The 18,639-nt window shown below is 42.6% G+C and overlaps 1 protein-coding gene across 3 annotated transcripts in view; it reads right to left on the bottom strand.

The window, feature by feature from the left end:
- Positions 1-18,639, bottom strand: part of LOC106582629 (protein MTSS 2) — a 156,881-nt gene that overhangs the window by 32,509 nt on the left and 105,733 nt on the right. For all 3 annotated transcript variants that reach the window (XM_014165855.3, XM_014165856.3, XM_014165857.3), the window contains exons 7-9: positions 18,246-18,403; positions 10,221-10,328; positions 9,888-9,985 (exon numbers count right to left, since the gene is read on the bottom strand). In XM_014165855.3, the coding sequence (XP_014021330.1) occupies positions 9,888-9,985; positions 10,221-10,328; positions 18,246-18,403 (364 nt within the window). The remainder of the gene's footprint in view (positions 1-9,887; positions 9,986-10,220; positions 10,329-18,245; positions 18,404-18,639) is intronic.

Here is an 18,639-nt window from a genome sequence, read left to right as displayed (position 1 = left end):
TCCAATTATTGATAAACATGCACCTGTTAAGAAACTGACTGTTAGAACTGTTAAGGCTCCATGGATTGATGAGGAATTGAAAAACTGTATGGTTGAAAGACATGGGGCAAAAGGAGTGGCTAATTAGTCTGGCTGTACATCTGACTGGCTTACTTACTGCAAATTGAGAAACTTTGTGACTAAACTCAACAAAAAGAAGAAACTTTATTATGAAGCCAAGATCAATGATATAAACTTTGGAGTACTTTAAATTAAATTATGGGCAGAAAGACAAATTCAACTCCATTTTCATCGAATCAGATGGCTTATTCATCACAAAACTATTTGATGTTGCCAATTATTTTTATGATTATTTCATTGGCAAAGTGGGCAAACTTTGGCAGGAAATGCCAACAACGAACAGTGAGCAATTATATGAATGTAAAAAAATATATATATAATAATGAAAGAAAAGCAGTGCAAGTTTGAATTTTGTAAAGTTAGTGGGGGAGGTGGAAAGACTATTGTTCACAATCAATAATGACAAACCTCCTGGCATTGACAACTTAGATGGAAAGCTATTGAGGATGGTAGCTGACTATAGCCACTTCTGTCATATCTCTAATCTGAGCCTAGAGGAAAGTCTTTGTCCTCAGGCCTGGAGGGAAGCCAATGTAATTCCGCTACCCAAGAGTGGTAAAGCGGCCTTTACTGGTTCTAACAGCAGACCTATAAGAATGCTGCCAGCTCTTAGCAAACTGTTGGAAGAAATGCTATTTATCTGTACACAAATTAACAACAGACTTTCAGCATGCTTATAGAGAAGGGCACTCAACATGATTGGTTGAAAGAAATTGACAATAAGAAGATTGTGGGAGCTTTACTGTTAGATTTTAGTGCAGCCTTTGATATTATTGACCATAACCTGTTGTTGATAAAAAGTTGTGCTATGGCTTTTCAAACTCTAAAATATTGTGGATTCAGAGCTATCTAATAGAACTCAAAGGGATTCCTTTAATGGAAGCTTCTCTAATGTCAAACATGTAAAAGTGTGGTGTACTGCAGGGCAGCTCTCTAGGCCCTCTACTCTTTTCTATTTTTACCAATGACCTGCCACTGGCATTAAACAAAGCATGTGTGTCCATGTATGCTGGTGATTCAACCATATACACATCAACAACCACAGCTAATTAAGTCACTGAAACCCTTAACAAAGAGTTGCAGTATGTTTTGGAATGGGTGGCAAGTAATAAACTGGTCCTGAACATCTCTAAAACTAAGAGCATTGTATTTGGTACAAATCATTCCTTAAGTTCTCTACCTCAGCTGAATCTGGTAATGAATGGTGTGGCTGTTGAACAAGTTGAGGAGACTAAATTACTTGGCGTTACCTTAGATTGTAAACTGTCATGGTCAAAACATATAGATTCAGTGATTGCAAAGATGGGGAGAGGTCTAGCCATAATAAAGAGACGCTCTGCTTTTTTGACACCACACTCCAAAAAGCAAGTTCTGCAGGCTCTAGTTTTGTCTAATCTTGATTATTGTCCTGTCGTGTGGTCCAGTGCTGCAAGGAAAGACCAAGTTAAGCTGCAGCTGGCCCAGAACAGAGCGGCACATTCTGCTCTTAATAGTAATCGGATGGATAATATAAATACTATGCATGCCAGACTCTCTTGGCTAAGAGTTGAGGAGAGGCTGACTGCATCAATTATTTTTATAAGAAACATTGTGTTGAAAACCCCAAATTGTTTGCAACTTACACACAGCTCTGACACACACACACTTACACCACCAGACATGCCATCAGGGGTCTTTTCATAGTCCCCAAATCCAGAACAAATTCAAGAAAACGTACAGTATTATATAGAGACCTTAACACATGGAACTTTCTTCCATCTGACATTGCTCAAAAAAACAGAAAACCTGGTTTAAAAAAATAGATAAAGCAACACCTCGCAGCACAAAGCCTCTCCCTTATTTGACCTAGATAGTCTGTGTGTATGAATTGATATGTAGGCTGTGTGTGCGCCTTTTAAAAATATATGTACTGTGCCTTGCAAAAGTATTCACCCCACTTGGCATTTTTCCTATTTTGTTGCATTACAACCTGTAATTAAATTTTTTATTTGGATTTCATGCAATGGACATACACAAAATAGGCCAAATTGGTAAAGTGAAATGAAAAAATTACTTGTTTGAAAACAATCAAAAATAAATAATTTTATTTTTTTTAAATCAGAAAAGTGGTGCGTGCATATGTATTCACCCCCTTTGCTATGAAGCCCCCAAATAAGATCTGGTGCAACCAATTACCTTCAGAAGTCACATAATTAGTTAAATAAAGTCTACCTGTGTGCAATCTAAGTGTCAAATGATCTCAGTATATATATACACCTGTTCCGAACGGCCCCAGAGTCTGCAACACCACTAAGCAAGGGGCATCACCAAGCAAGCGGCACCATGAAGACCAAGGAGCTCTCCAAACAGGTCAGGGACAAAGTTGTGGAGAAGTACAGATGAGGGTTGGGTTATAAAAAAATATCCCAAACTTTGAACATCCCACGGAGCACCATTAAATCCTTTATTAAAAAATGGAAAGAATATGGCACCACAACAAACCTGCCAAGAGAGGGCCGCCCACCAAAACTCACGGACCAGGCAAGGAGGGCATTAATCAGAGAGGCAACAAAGAGACCAAAGATAACCCTGAAGGAGCTGCAAAGCTCCACAGCGGAGATTGGAGTATCTGTCCATAGGACCACTTTAAGCCGTACACTTCACAAGGCTGGGCTTTATGGAAGAGTGGCCAGAAAAACACCATTGCTTAAAGAAAACAATAAGCGAACACATTTGCCAAAAGGCATGTGGGAGACTCCCCAAACATATGGAAGAAGGTACTCTGGTCAGATGTGACTAAAATTGAGCCTTTTGGACATCAAGGAAAACGCTATGTCTGGCGCAAATCCAACACCTCCCTTCACCCGAGAACACCATCCCCACAGTGAAGCATGGTGGTGGAAGCATCATGCTGTGGGGATGTTTTTCCATCGGCAGTGACTGGGAAACGGGTCAGAATTGAAGGAACAATGGACAGCGCTAAATACTATGAAATTCTTGAGGGAAACCTGTTTCACTCTTCCAGAGATTTGAGACTGCGATGGAGGTTCACCTTCCAGCAGGACAATGACCAGAAGCATACTGCTAAAGCAACACTTGAAGGGTTTAATGGGAAACATTTAAATGTCTTGGAATGGCCTAGTCAAAGCCCAGACCTCAATCCAATTGAGAATCTGTGGTATGACTTAAAGATTGCTGTACACCAGTTGAACCCATCCGACTCGGAAGGAGCTGGAGCAGTTTTGCCTTGAAGAATGGGCAAAAATCCCAGTGTCTAGATGTGCCAAGCTTATAGAGACATACCCCAAGAGACTTGCAGCTGTAATTGCTGCAAAAGGTGGTTCTATAAAGTATTGACTTTGAGGGGGTGAATAGTTAAGCATGCTCAAGTTTTATTTTTGTGTTTTATTTCACAAGATAAAATATTTTGCATCTTCAAAGTGGTAGGCATGTTGTGTAAATCAAATGAAACAACCCCCAAAAATTCCAGGTTGTAAGGCAACAAAATAGGAAAAATGCCAAGGGTGGTGAATACTTTTGCAAGGCACTGCAGTTCTGTCCTTGAGCTGTTCTTGTCTGATGTTCTGTATTATGTTTCATGTTCAGGAAGAGTAGCTGCTGCTTTTGCAACAGCTAATGGGGATCCTAATAAAATACCATCCTCCGACATGTAATGTACAATTCCTTCTGAAACGAACCTATTGAGTAGGTGTATAACTGATGTATTGGAAACCGCACACGGACACCGTGGTCCTTTTTTCTGTTATAAAGAGCTGCACATTTTGATGTGTCTTATTACATTGTATGTTTTCTGGTTAAAGTATTTTTGAAATTGTACGTTAGGTTGTGTAGTCATAACATTCAAATTGAGCTGATTAGATTATGGCTGTGTTTTCCTGTCTTTTTATTTTTACTAGCAAAGTGCTAATAAATGTGAATTCAGGTTGGGTGTGTGTTCCTGCTTGAATTTGGTTAAAAGGGCAGTGAATTCACTCATATTACCAAGCTCCTGTGTGCATCAGACACAGTGTTTTCTCTTAGAGATTATTTTATAACTGAAGACACGTTTAACCACGTAAGATTTTTGCCTGTTGGTGATACCGCTAGTCATTTACTCTGTTTTTCTGTCATTTATCATGTACACTGTAATTGTTTGTGTCAATTTGTTCATGACTAATAAATTCTATAAGTTGAATTGAGTAAATGCATTCCTCGTTTTACAGAGTAATTCTTTGATTGACTATATGCCTATAATTTAGGTAGTCGATAGTTGTTAATTCCACTAAACACATAGCTCATGCTTGGGTACCACCTTGACATCCCTGATCTGCTTGCCTCAATAAATGCATGCTAGAACATTGGTCGCCAGGATCAGCTATTTATATCTAGCCTCTTAATAATTGCATAACTGTGCAAGTCAGACATGTTCATTGTTGTCATACTGAGTCATTGATGCAATGATTTGCTTTCTTGCTAGATCCCCCAGAAACGCACAGGGCCTGTTGCATTTATTCACATAATAATGGTTAGATTGATAAATGTAATTGATTCTTCTACATCATTTTTACACAACTACAGTCAATAGTTTCAGTCAGTAGTTTTGGTAAGTAGGTGTGGGGTTCAGAACTTTTGGTCAGAAGTTGTGTGGTTGTGGCCAGTAATTTTGGACAGTAGTTGTGGTTTAGTAGTTGTGGTTGTGGTCAGTAGCTGTGATCAGTAGTTGTGTGGTCAGTAGTTTTGGTAAGTAGGTGTGTGGTTCAGCAGTTGTGTTCAGTATGCGTGTGAAAGTACACTAAGTTTGTGTCTGACTAGTTGGGTGAGTGGTCTAACAGAGTGGAAGAAGTTGGGGGGGGGGGGGGGGGGGTGTTAAGGCAGTTCCTAAAACAGCTGTATCGTTACATCAGAAGCAGATATTTTTGTTATGACAACCGATTTCAATAGGTGAGAAGTAGAGTTAGACTTTTTGTCTAAATTGGTGGCAAAGTGGTCAAGGTGTCTGATTTGTGGCAAAAGTTGCATCGTTGCAATGGAATGTTTGAAGTGAGGTCACAATATGGCCTTTTAGAATCTTGAGGAAATGCCATGAAAGTGAATAAAGACAGACAAAAAGCGTAATAGTTTAAAAAGTTATATACAATCACACTATTCCAGACCGATCTGTACATTTTAAAGACGTTTCTATGACGAAGACTTAGAATGGGACATTTGCTTCCCATTACTAACATAAGTTAGGAGTATGTCTAAGATTTAAAGTGGGGAAACTTGCTTCACAAGCCCCACTAATAATAACTACACTAAACAAAAATAAACAACATACAACCACTTCAAAGATTTTACGGAGTTAGTTCATTTGATTTTGATTTATTTTGATTTATTTTTTTTAAATGTGGAGATGTTGACCAGAAAACCAGTCAGTATCTGTTGTGACCAACATTCAAATCAAATCACATTTTATTGGACACATACACATGGTTAGCAGATGTTAATGCGAGTGTAGTGAAATGCTTGTGCTTCTAGTTCCGACTATGCAGTAATATCTAACAAGTAATCTCACAAATTCACAACAACTGCCTTATACACACACAAGTGTAAAGGAATGAATAAGAATATGTACCTATAAATATATGGATGAGCGATGGCCGTGCGACGTAGGCAAGATGCAGTTGATGGTGTAGAATAAGGTATATACATATGAGATGAGTAATGTAGGATATGTAAACATTATTAAAGTGGCGTTATTTAAAGTGACTAGTGATACCTTTATTAAGTCTATTTATTTAAGTGGCCAGAGATTTCAGTCTGTATGTTGGCAGCAGCCACTCAATGTTAGTGATGGCTGTTTAACAGTCTGATGGCCTTGAGATAGAAGCTGTTTTTCAGTCTCTCGGTCCCCGCTTTGATGCACCTGTACTGACCTCGCCTTCTGGATGATAGCGGGGTGAACAGGCAGTGGCTCGGGTGGTTATGGTCCTTGATTATCTTTTTTTCCTTCCTGTGACATCGGGTGGTGTAGGTGTCCTGGAGGGCAGGTAGTTTGCCCCCGAGGATGCGTTGTGCAGACCGCACTACCCTCTGGAGAGCCCTGCGGTTGTGGGCGCGATAAGCAAATTGGAGTGGGTCTAGGGTATCAGGTAGGGTGGAGGTGATATGATCCTTGACTAGTCTCTCAAAGCACTTCACGATGACAGAAGTGAGTGCTACAGGGCGATAGTCATTTAGTTCAGTTACCTTAGCTTTCTTGGGAACAAGAACAATGGTGGCCATCTTGAAGCATGCGGGGACAACAGACTGGGCTAGGGATTGGTTGAATATGTCCGTAAACACACCAGCCAGCTGGTCTGTGCATGCTCTGAGGACGTGGCTAGGGATGCCGTCTGGGCCGGTAGCCTTGCGATGGTTGACACGTTTAAATGTTTTACTCACGTTGGCCACGGAGAAGGAGAGCCCACAGGATTTGGTAGTGGGCCGTGTCAGTGGCACTGCATTGTCCTCAAAGCGAGCAAAGAAGTTGTTTAGTTTGTCTGGAAGCAAGACGATGTCCGCGACGGGGCTGGTGTTCTTTTTGTAATCTGTGATTGACTGTAGACCCTGCCATTTTACATTACATTTACATTTTAGTCATTTAGCAGACGCTCTTATCCAGAGCGACTTACAGTAGTGAATGCATACATTTCATAATTTTTCTTTTTTTTGTACTGGCCCCCCGTGGGAATCGAACCCACAACCCTGGCGTTGCACACACCATGCTGGCGTTGCAAACACCATGCTCTACCAACTGAGCCACAGGGAAGACATACGTCTCGTGTTTGAGCCGTTGAATTGCGACTCTACCTTGTCTCTATACTGACGCTTTGCTTGTGTGATTGCCTTTCGGAGGGAATAGCTGCACTGTTTGTATTCGGTCATGCTTCCGGTCGCCTTGCCATGATTAAAAGCGGTGGTTCGCGCTTTCAGTTTTGCGCGAATGTTGCCATCAATCCACGGTTTCTGGTTAGGTAAGGTTTTAATAGCCTGCATTTGCCTCATGCAGGGCGATGCAGCACGACACATCTTCATCGATCCAAAGTATCTCAAACATGCTCAATGGGTGACATGTCTAGTGAGTATGCAGGCAATGGAAGAACTGGGACATTTTCAGCTTCCAAGAATTGTGTGCAGATCCTTGCAACATGGGGCCATGCATTAGCATGCTAAAACACGAGGTGATGGCAGTGGATGAATCACAGTATCTCTGTCCATTCAAATTGCCATAGATAAAATGTTCTCCGTATCTTATGCCTGCCCATACCATAACCCCACCATGGGGCACACGTTGACATCAGGAAACCACTCTCCCACACAATGCTATACACGCTGTCTGCCATCTGCCCTGTAAAGTAGAAACCGTGACTCATCCGCGAAGAGCACACTTTTCTCGTGTGCCAGTGGCAATCAAAGGTGAGCATTTGCCCACCGAAGTTGGTAACGACGCCTGACTGCAGTCAGGTCAAGACCCAGTTGAGGACAACGAGCACACAGATGAGCTTCCGGTTGGACGTACTGACAGATTCTCAAAAATTACGTTGATGGCGGCTTATGGTAGAGAAATTAACATTCAATTATCTGGCAACAGCTCTGGTGGACATACCTGCAGTCAGCATGCCAATTGTACGCTCCCTCAAAACTTGAGACATCTGTGTCATTGTGTTGTGTGACAAAACTGCACACAAGGTGCACCTGTATAATTACCATGCTGTTTAATCAGCTTCTTGATATGCCACACCTGTCAGGTGGAAGGATTATCTTGGCAAGGAGAAATGCTCACTAACAGGGATGTACATTTCTGGGTAATTGTATTTCAGCTCATGAAACATGGGACCAACACTTTACATGTTGCGTTTATATTTTGCTCAGTGCATAAGTCAGAAGTATGATGAAGATATAAAGTGGGGACTCTAGCAAACCCCATTAATAAAGACTCTTCTTTTGTAGCCATGCATATCGTCACGCTCCCAAGGCAGCACCCTGAATACCATGTTGACGGAGGTACACAGTCACGCTCTCTTCATGTTTTGCAGTTAGGTGTAGTTTTGCAGTTAGGTAATGTTCCAAATGGCACCATATTCCCTATATAGTACACTACTTTTGGCCCATGGGTCTCTGGTCAAAAATACTGCACTATGTAGGTAGAAGGGTGCCATTTGGGACACATACAAAATCAAACTGTGTGAATCCAATCATGGACTTTGGTGTACTGGCCATGCCAATAGCTAAAAGTAGAAGGCCTGGTTTGAATGCGTAAATGGTCTGCGACATCAACACACTGCAGGTTTTGAGCATAGTAGTAGTTTTGAGAAACGTTTGACTGCTTAAGTGGAAACTGAGCTCTGCCAGTGGAGAGTTGTTGTCAGAACAGACTGTAGTGGAAACTACCGCTCTAAATGACTATACCAAACAGGCTGGACCAATGAGGGCTGTGGTGTGTGTGTGTGTGTGTGTGTGTGTGTGTGTGTGTGTGTGTGTGTGTGTGTGTGTGTGTGTGTGTGTGTGTATGAGTTCCAAAGAGAGGACTGCAAAGCCAAGTTGACAGGAAACCCACTAAACCAACTCAACCTCACTCTTGCAATTTTGTTATACTGTAGTTTGATATTTACTGTACATTAGAGAGGTCTTGTTATCACCTTTAGCTGACCAAAGAGCGTCATGAATGTCATACATCATCAATTACAATACATATAATCACATTCAAATAAACTTTGAATCGTACTTAGACAGCTGTGTTTAGGTGCTTTGGACAAGGGTTCGGATCAGGTACACTTTGGAGTTTTATTTGGAGAGTACTGGCCCTAGTACTGGCCCTACCCTATGAAGACTGGAGATCTAAGCCTAGTCATTCTCCCACTTGCCTGCTCACCCTTCTACCCTGTCTCTATGATGGAGGAAGTCATCCACCCACCCTCCCTACCCCAATCAGCTCCTGGGGGACGTGTGTTTTGGCTGCGGCATGGACGACCAGTATACCCCTCCCCCCACCATGGGACACACACACACACACTCCCCTCTCATTCACAGTGAGATGAAATCCAGAACATGTGTTTGTGTCTGCACACAGTAGAGGCTTGCTGCACCAGGGGACCAGCAGACATCCTGAATGAGATGAAGCCAGGTGTGTGTGTGTGTGAGAGTCATCCCAGGCCATTCCATGGTAAGAAGACAGGACAAATGGGTGACAGATTGTCTGCAGCCGCCACGCCCCGCTATTCTTCACTTCCCTTGGCTCCACTTCACTTGTCCTCTCGGAACTTTACTCAGTCACCTGCGCTCTTTATCATCCCTCCCTTCTCTCCCCCTCCATCCCTCTCCAAGGCTGCATTCAAAATGGCACCATATTCCCTACCTATTGCAGTACTTTTGACTTGGCTCTGGCCAAAAGTAGTGCACTATTTAAGGAATAGGGTGCCATTAAGGGATCAAATGTTTAACTAACCCCTATTACGGGAGCACACTTCCTTAGCTGGCTCCAGTCAGTGGAACTTGGCCACTGTGATAGCACAGACACACTGAACTTCACTTAGCTGCTGCTGCTGCTCCTACTATCCATTTGATCCAGTTTCTCTTCCTGCACCGCCCCAATTTGGTAAGCTCTCTAAATGTCAAGACGGCCCCCATGCAGTGTCAAAGGCAGAGAATTTGGTGTGAAGCAGTGTGCGTATTTGCCGATATGCCTACCTGAGTACTTAGTGTAGTGTGTGTGTACATGAGTGTTGGTAAGTTGGTGTATGAGTAAGAATGTGTGTGGGTTTAGCTACCTGCTGATGCTGCTCTTGCGGGACAGCGTGTTGCTGGGGGAGGCAGGGGGCGTCTGGTAACTATAGCTGTAGTCTGATCCCTTCAGATCTAGGATCACCTGTTGAGTAGGGAGAAAAAAAATACTTTTCATGTGTGAGAATGAGTACATGGAACAGTGGGAATATCTACACTGTGTGTGTGTGTGTGTGTGTGTGTGCGCGAGTATGTGGTTAAGTGTATTTGGGAAGGTATATTGATGTCTCTGTGTGTGGGGTGCGAACAAGTGTGTGTGTGTGTGTGTGTGTGTGTGTGTGTGTGTGTGTGTGTGTGTGTATGAGAATCATCCAGCTTACCTGTTCGCTGGCGGGGGGCAGTTTGCTGGGCTCGGCCGTCAGGCTGCTCAGGTCTTCCAGGATGGTCTGCAGGTGGGTCACTTCTCCCAGCATGCTGATCTCATGATCCTGTACACACATAACCACAGATCAGACACACACAACCAATCCCCAAAAACCACAGCACTGCCCCTAACCACAGATCCCAGACACAACTATCAGTTACAAATAGCCCCTAGTAACAAGGCTTGGGCGGTATATCAGGGTAATTGGTTTTTCAATACCGTCAAAACTATTACTTTGAAGTTTTTCAATACATGTGTATATTTGTAGCTATTTATTTAGTAAATACCAGCAGTCAACTTGTGCAATACGTTAGGCTTACTTAGTTCCCCAGAACAGTTGAGCCAGTTACATGTTTGTTTGTAAATAAGACAACGAGACAAAGCAGGTGAGTCCAGCTGCGTATTGACAAGGGTGACTTATATTGAAAGTGAGTTTTTTTGCTTCAATAGAGTGATCAGGGAGGTGCAACTATAGTTTTCCTTCACAGAACGTACATTAGTGCAACACATTCAGCTGAAAATAGTTAATTTTGATCAGATGGCAAAAGAAGTGCAACCCTATTTGACTGGCAGTCACACAAGTAAATGAGCTTACATTGAAAAAGCAAGGTCTGCTTGACAAAAATTATGCATAGCCATCCCAATTCTCCTCCCTCATCTTTATCTGCCCTAGTCCTTTCGGGACACCAGGTAATCTGTTTACAAATTGTATCATTAGACGGTTCTACAGCTGGGTTTTCCATGGAACTCCATAGGCCAGCATAGCTGATCTAAGCTGAAGATAAAAAAAGAGTTACCTGGTAATATAAATGCTTCTTTCAGTTCTTGGAATGTCCTTATACCATTACATCGCCAAGGGCATGGATACCACATGACAAATGGGAGCCACCATATTTCTCCATTCTCAGCCAGGGAGTGGAAGAGTTATGTCTAAACCAATTTATAAATTCGGCGAAATGCTAAAGCTTGGAAATACACTGCTCAAAAAAATAAAGGGAACACTTAAACAACATAATGTAACTCCAAGTCAATCACACTTATGTGAAATCAAACTGTCCACTTAGGAAGCAACACTGATTGACAATAAATGTCACATGCTGTTGTGCAAATGGAATAGACAACAGGTGGAAATTATAGGCAATTTGCAAGACACCCCCAATAAAGGAGTGGTTCTGCAGGTGGTGACCACAGACCACTTCTCAGTTCCTATGCTTCCTGGCTGATGTTTTGGTCACTTTTGAATGCTGGCGGTGCTTTCACTCTAGTGGCAGCATGAGACGGAGTCTACAACCCACACAAGTGGCTCAGGTAGTGCAGCTCATCCAGGATGGCACATCAATGCGAGCTGTGGCAAGAAGGTTTGCTGTGTCTGTCAGCGTAGTGTCCAGAGCATGAAGGCGCTACCAGGAGACAGGCCAGTACATCAGGAGACATGGAGGAGGCCGTAGGAGGGCAACAACCCAGCAGCAGGACCGCTACCTCCGCCTTTGTGCAAGGAGGAGCAGGTGGAGCACTGCCAGAGCCCTGCAAAATGACCTCCAGCAGGCCACAAATGTGCATGTGTCTGCTCAAACGGTCAGAAACAGACTCCATGAGGGTGGTATGAGGGCCCGACGTCCACAGGTGGGGTTTGTGCTTACAGCCCAACACCATGCAGGACGTTTGGCATTTGCCAGAGAACACCAAGATTGGCAAATTCGCCACTGGCGCCCTGTGCTCTTCATAGATGAAAGCAGGTTCACACTGAGCACATGTGACAGACGTGACAGAGTCTGGAGACGCCGTGGAGAACGTTCTGCTGCCTGCAACATCCTCCAGCATGACCGGTTTGGCGGTGGGTCAGTCATGGTGTGGGGTGGCATTTCTTTGGGGTGCCGCACAGCCCTCAATGTGCTCGCCAGAGGTAGCCTGACTGCCATTAGGTACCGAGATGAGATCCTCAGACCCCTTGTGAGACCATATGCTGGTGCGGTTGGCCCTGGGTCCCTCCTAATGCAAGACAATGCTAGACCTCATGTGGCTGGAGTGTCAGCAGTTCCAGCAAGAGGAAGGCATTGATGCTATGGACTGGCCCGCCCGTTCCCCAGACCTGAATCCAATTGAGCACATCTGGGACATCATGTCTCGCTCCATCCACCAACGCCACGTTGCACCACAGACTGTCCAGGAGTTGGCGGATGCTTTAGTCCAGATCTGGGAGGAGATCCCTCAGGAGACCATCCGCCACCTCATCAGGAGCATGCCCAGGCGTTGTAGGGAGGTCATACAGGCACGTGGAGGCTACATACACTACTGAGCCTCATTTTGACTTGTTTTAAGGACATTACATCAAAGTTGGATCAGCCTGTAGTGTGGTTTTCCACTTTAATTTTGAGTGTGACTCCAAATCCAGACCTCCATGGGTTGATAAATTGGATTACCATTGATTATTTTTGTGTGATTTTGTTGTCAGCACATTCAACTATGTAAAGAAAAAAGTATTTAATAAGATTATTTCATTCATTCAGATCTAGGATGTGTTATTTTAGTGTTCCCTTTATTTTTTTGAGCAGTGTATAATTAAGAGTTTGTAACGGAAAGCCCTCCAGCATCTTTCCCTCTATAAATGTGTAAATTTAATCTGGGATCTCTTTCCTTTCTATTTACATTCTGAAAATTCACTGTGGATTTTATCCCAATAGCCGGAAGGGGGAGACATAGGAAGCATTGAGCTCACAAAAATTCAACCAAGGCAATATATTAAGTTTCACAATAGAAATTCTGCCGGTTAGAACGACTGGAATGTTAAGCCATCTACTGTGGTCTGATTGAATTGAGCGTTCTGTTGAAGTTTTGGGCAATGGTTTTATCTAAAATAAATATATCTATTCCTACATTTTTAAAATGGGAAATGATTGGGATTCCATAAGAAGAGATGGGGTCCTGTGCCGGGTGCTTAACCTGTTGGGGCCAGGGGGCAGTATTTGCACGGCCGGATAAAAAACGTACCCGATTTAATCTGGTTACTACTCCTGCCCAGAAACTAGAATATGCATATAATTAGTAGATTTGGATAGAAAACACTCTGACGTTTCTAAAACTGTTTGAATGGTGTCAGAGTATAACAGGCCAAATCCTGAGAAGATTCCATACAGGAAGTGCCCTGTCTGACAATTTATTGTCCTTCTGTAGCCTCTCTATCGAAAATACAGCATCTGTGCTGTAACGTGACATTTTCTAAGGCTTCCATTGGCTCTCAGAAGGCGCCAGAAAGTGTAATGAGATGCCTGCAGTCTCTGGGCGAAAAACAACAGCAGAGTTTGTTACTGGCCTGCCTGGGGACAGTGACACTGGTGAATTCTCCATTTTGTTCTTTCAGTCTTTGAACGAATACAACGTCGCCCGGTTGGAATATTAACGCTATTTTACGAGAAAAATCGCATACAAATTGATTTTAAACAGCGTTTGACATGCTTCGAAGTACGGTAATGGAATATTTTGACATTTTTGGTCACAAAATGCGCTCGCGCGTCACCCTTCGGCTTGTGACCTGAACGCGCGAAGAAAACAGATATTTCAATATAACTATGGATTATTTCGAACCAAAACAACATTTGTTGTTGAAGTAGAAGTCCTGGGAGTGCATTCTGACGAAGAACAGCAAAGGTAATCCAATTTTTCTTAACTTGTTAGGGCTAGGGGGCAGTATTGACACGGCCGGATAAAAAACATACCGATTTAATCTGGTTACTACTCCTGCCCAGTAACTAGAATATGCATATAATTATTGGCTTTGGATAGAAAACACCCTAAAGTTTCTAAAACTGTTTGAATGGTGTCTGTGAGTATAACAGAACTCATATGGCAGGCAAAAACCTGAGAAGATTCCTTACAGGAAGTGGCCTGTCTGACAAGTTGTTGTTCATCTTGGCTCTTTTTATTGAAGACTGAGGATCTTTGCTGTAACGTGACACTTCCTACGGCTCCCATAGGCTCTCAGAGCCCGGGAAAAAGCTGAATGATATCGAGGCAGCCCCAGGCCGAAACACATTATCGCTTTTGGCAAGTGGCCGATCAGAGGACAATGGGCTTAGGCGCGTGCACGGGTCGACCCCGTGCTTTATTTTCTTTCGTCTTTTTACCTAAACGCAGATTCCCGGTTGGAATATTATCGCTTTTTTATGAGAAAAATGGCATAAAAATTGATTTTAAACAGAGGTTGACATGCTTCGAAGTACGGTAATGGAATATTTAGAATTTTTTTGTCACGAATTGCGCCATGCTCGTCACCCTTATTTACACTTCGGATAGTGTCTTGAACGCACCAACAAAACGCTGCTGTTTGGATATAACTATGGATTATTTTGAACCAAACCAACATTTGTTATTGAAGTAGAAGTCCTGGGAGTGCATTCTGACGAAGACAGCAAAGGTAATAACATTTTTCTTGTAGTAAATGTGACTTTTCTGAGTGCTAAACATGCTGGGTGTCTAAATAGCTAGGCCTGTGATGCCGGGCTATCTACTGAGAATATTGCAAAATGTGCTTTCACCGAAAAGCTATTTTAAAATCGGACATATCGAGTGCATAGAGGAGTTCTGTATCTATAATTCTTAAAATAATTGTTATGCTTTTTGTGAACGTTTATCGTGAGTAATTTAATTCACCGGCAGTGTTCGGTGGGAATGCTAGTCACATGCTAATGTAAAAAGCTGGTTTTTGATATAAATATGAACTTGATTGAACAAAACATGCATGTATTGTATAACATAATGTCCTAGGGTTGTCATCTGATGAAGATCATCAAAGGTTAGTGCTGCATTTAGCTGTGGTTTATGTGACATTATATGCTAGCTTGAAAAATGGGTGTCTGATTATTTCTGGCTGGGTACTCTGCTGACATAATCTAATGTTTTGCTTTCGTTGTAAAGCCTTTTTGAAATCGGACAGTGTGGTTAGATTAACGAGAGTCTTGTCTTTAAAATTATGTAAAATAGTCATATGTTTGAAAAATTGAAGTTTTTGTATTTTTGAGGTTTTTGAATAACGCGCCACGGGATTACACTGGCTGTTACGTAGGTGGGACGATTTGGTGCCACCTATCCTAGAGAGGTTAAAGTAAATCTGAGTTTTTTGAGGGTCAAACATGGTGGGTGTCAAATTAGCTAGCCGTGATGGCCGGGCTATCTACTCAGAATATTGCAAAATGTGCTTTCACCGAAAAGCTATTTTAAAATCTGACACCGCGATTGCATAAAAGGAGTTCTGTATCTATAATTCTTAAAATAATTATGTATTTTGTGAACGTTAACCTGTTATGGATAGGGGGCAGTATTTTCACGGCCGGATAAAAAACGTACCCGATTTAATCTGATCATTACTCCTGCCCAGAAACTAGAATATGCATATAATTATTAGCTTTGGATAGAAAACACTCCAAAGTTTCTAAAACTGTTTGAATGGTGTCTGTGAGTATAACAGAACTCATTTGGCAGGCCAAAACCTGAGAAGATTCTGTACAGGAAGTACCCTGTCTGACCATTTCTTGGCCTTGATTATCTCTATCCAAAACAGGGGATCTCTGCTGTTACGTGACACTTCCTACGGCTCCCATGGGCTCTCAGAAGGCGGCAAAAAGCTGAATCGTGGCTTTGCAGGCCCTGGCTGAAAAACATTAGCGCGTTTGGATAGTGGCCGGTCAGAGTACTATGAGACTGAGGCTCGTGCACGAGTCGACTCCATGTTTACTTTCTCTCTCTTTGAACGAAAACAACCACTCCCGGTCGGAATATTATCGCTTTTTTACGAGAAAAATGGCATAAAAATTTATTTTAAACAGCGGTTGACATGCTTCGAAGTACGGTAATGGAATATTTTGAATTTTTTTGTCACGAAACGCGTCGGGCGCGTAACCCTTCGTCACCCTTGGATAGTGTCTTGAACGCACGAACAAAACGCCGCTATTTGGATGTAACTATGGATTATTTTGAACCAAACCAACATTTGTTATTGAAGTAGCAGTCCTGGGAGTGCATTCTGACGAAGAACACCAAAGGTAATCAAACTTTTCTAATAGTAAATCGGAGTTTGGTGAGGGTCAAACTTGGTGGGTGTCAAAATAGCTAGCCGTCATGGCTGGGCTATCTACTCAGAATATTGCAAAATGTGCTTTCACCGAAAAGCTATTTTAAAATCGGACACCTCGATTGCAAAGGAGTTCTGTATCTATAATTCTTAAAATAATTATGTTTTTTGTGAACGTTTATCGTGAGTAATTTAGTAAATTCACCGGAAGTTTGCGGTGTGTATGCTAGTTGCTAGTTCTGAACATCACATGCTAATATAAAAAGCAGTTTTTTGATATAAATATGAACTTGATTGAGCAAAACATGCATGTATTGTATAACATAATGTCCTAGGAGTGTCATCTGATGAAGATCAAAGGTTAGTGCTGCATTTAGCTGTGTTTTTGATTTTTGTGACATATATGCTTGCTTGAGAAATGGCTGTGGTTATTTCTGACTATGTACTCTCCTAACATAATCTAATGTTTTGCTTTCACTGTAAGGCCTTTTTGAAATTGGAAGTGTGGTTAGAGTAACGAGAGTCTTATCTTTCAAATGGTGTAAAATAGTCCTATGTTTGAGAACTTTGAATTATGACATTTTGTGGTTTTAAATTTGGCGCTCTGATGTGTCACTGGCTGTTGATTTCGTCCCACCTACCCTAGAGAGGTTAAGGGGGAGTAGGTCAGATTTGGTGAGATTTACTTTAAAATGTGAAATGGAGCTGAATTTGTCTATAATCTTCAAAGCATTCGGGAGAGATTGAGATACATTGTCTAGATAAAGTAAGATATCGTCGGCGTATAATGAGATGACGTGATCCATAGAACTCAGAGATATTGGTGTAATGTCTTTCAATTGTAGCACCCATTCTCCCTCAGGAGGTTGAAAGGATTTGGCATGGCCCCTCAGAACTTTTACAACTGCACCACCGAGAGCATCCTGACTGGTTGTATCACTGTCTGGCAACTACACTTCCTTTACCGGAAGGCCCTACAGAGTGTGTCCTTATACCATTATAAGCTCAGCACATGATGTCGGAGAAAGGCCACCAAAAATTGCCAGACTACATGCTCTCGTCCGGCAGGCGGTACCAGTGTATCAAGGCTCAGAACAACAGACTCCTAAACAGCTTCTATCCCCTGGCCATAAGACTGTTAAATGGCTAACAACTACTGCTCTCCCACAGTCTATCCCCAGGTCTCTACCCACTAAGACAGCTGACACTCTTGTTTTTTTTCTCTCTTATGTTTCTATTTTGAATACTGCATTGTTGGGAAGGACTTGCAAGTTTAGCATTTCAATGTACTTGTGCATATGACAAAACTTAAAATAATACTGTCTACGTCACAAATGGAACCCTATTCCCTACATAGGGCTCTCGTCAAAAGTATTGCGCTATGTGGAACTGAGGCCTTGAGGCACTGACCGTCCAATCACCATCAAACATTGCCAGATTCACTCAATAGAGACTCTCTCTCATGTCAACAGTGTAAACAGCGTTGAACTTGCATGGCGTAACATCATGGAGTTCTGGGGCCTCCAACCTGTTCCATTCACTAAAACAGAAGCCAGAGACTTTTTATATGAAAATGGATCAACTTTAGCAGCTGAGCATTCCAACTAGATCCTTGGGCCAGTCTAGGCCTAGGTAATACTGACTGAGTCTGGGTCAGATGAGAGTATAAAGCCCTCACACACAGTTTTGGCATGAATCATAAAGACTGATTCTGGATTATAATAATAACCACCCCAAAAATACAGATTTGGCATGGACACTGATTCTAGATGAGAGGATAACCCCAGCACAGGTTTGACGTGAATACTGACTTATTCCGGATCAGATGAGCCTATAACTAACTCATGAACACATATTTGTCATGAACATAGACTGATTCTAGATCAGATAATAATAATATTATTATAACCTACTCACCAGCACAGGTTTGAGCATGCTGACAAAGGCGCAGTAACGGCCCCTCTCTTCGATGAGCGCCCGGCACACAGCCCTCTTCTCAGTCTCCTCCAGCACAGCATAGCGCACGTTCACCTCCTGCAGGGCGCTGTCCAGCTGCCCGCGCACCTCGTCCTTTCCTAGGGAAACACAGGGGGGAACCAAAGTTGACAGGCAGAGCAGACTGGCAAAATAACAGGCAAACAAAGCCAGCGGGCTGCTGTAGCAAGTTAACAAAACTCAGGTTAGAAAACGATGCCCGAAACACGTTTGTTGAGGGGTGTGCATTTAAGTGATAATGCACGAGAAGACAGTGTTTGGAGGATATCTTGGCACGGGTGTTGCTAGGCCCAAAACTAAGTGGAGGGCAGGGAAA

This window comes from Salmo salar, chromosome 22 (genome assembly GCF_965601325.2).
Source record: "Salmo salar chromosome 22, fSalSal1, whole genome shotgun sequence".
NCBI classification, from domain to species: Eukaryota; Metazoa; Chordata; class Actinopteri; order Salmoniformes; family Salmonidae; genus Salmo; species Salmo salar.
This window is presented reverse-complemented; position numbering and strand designations above follow the sequence as displayed.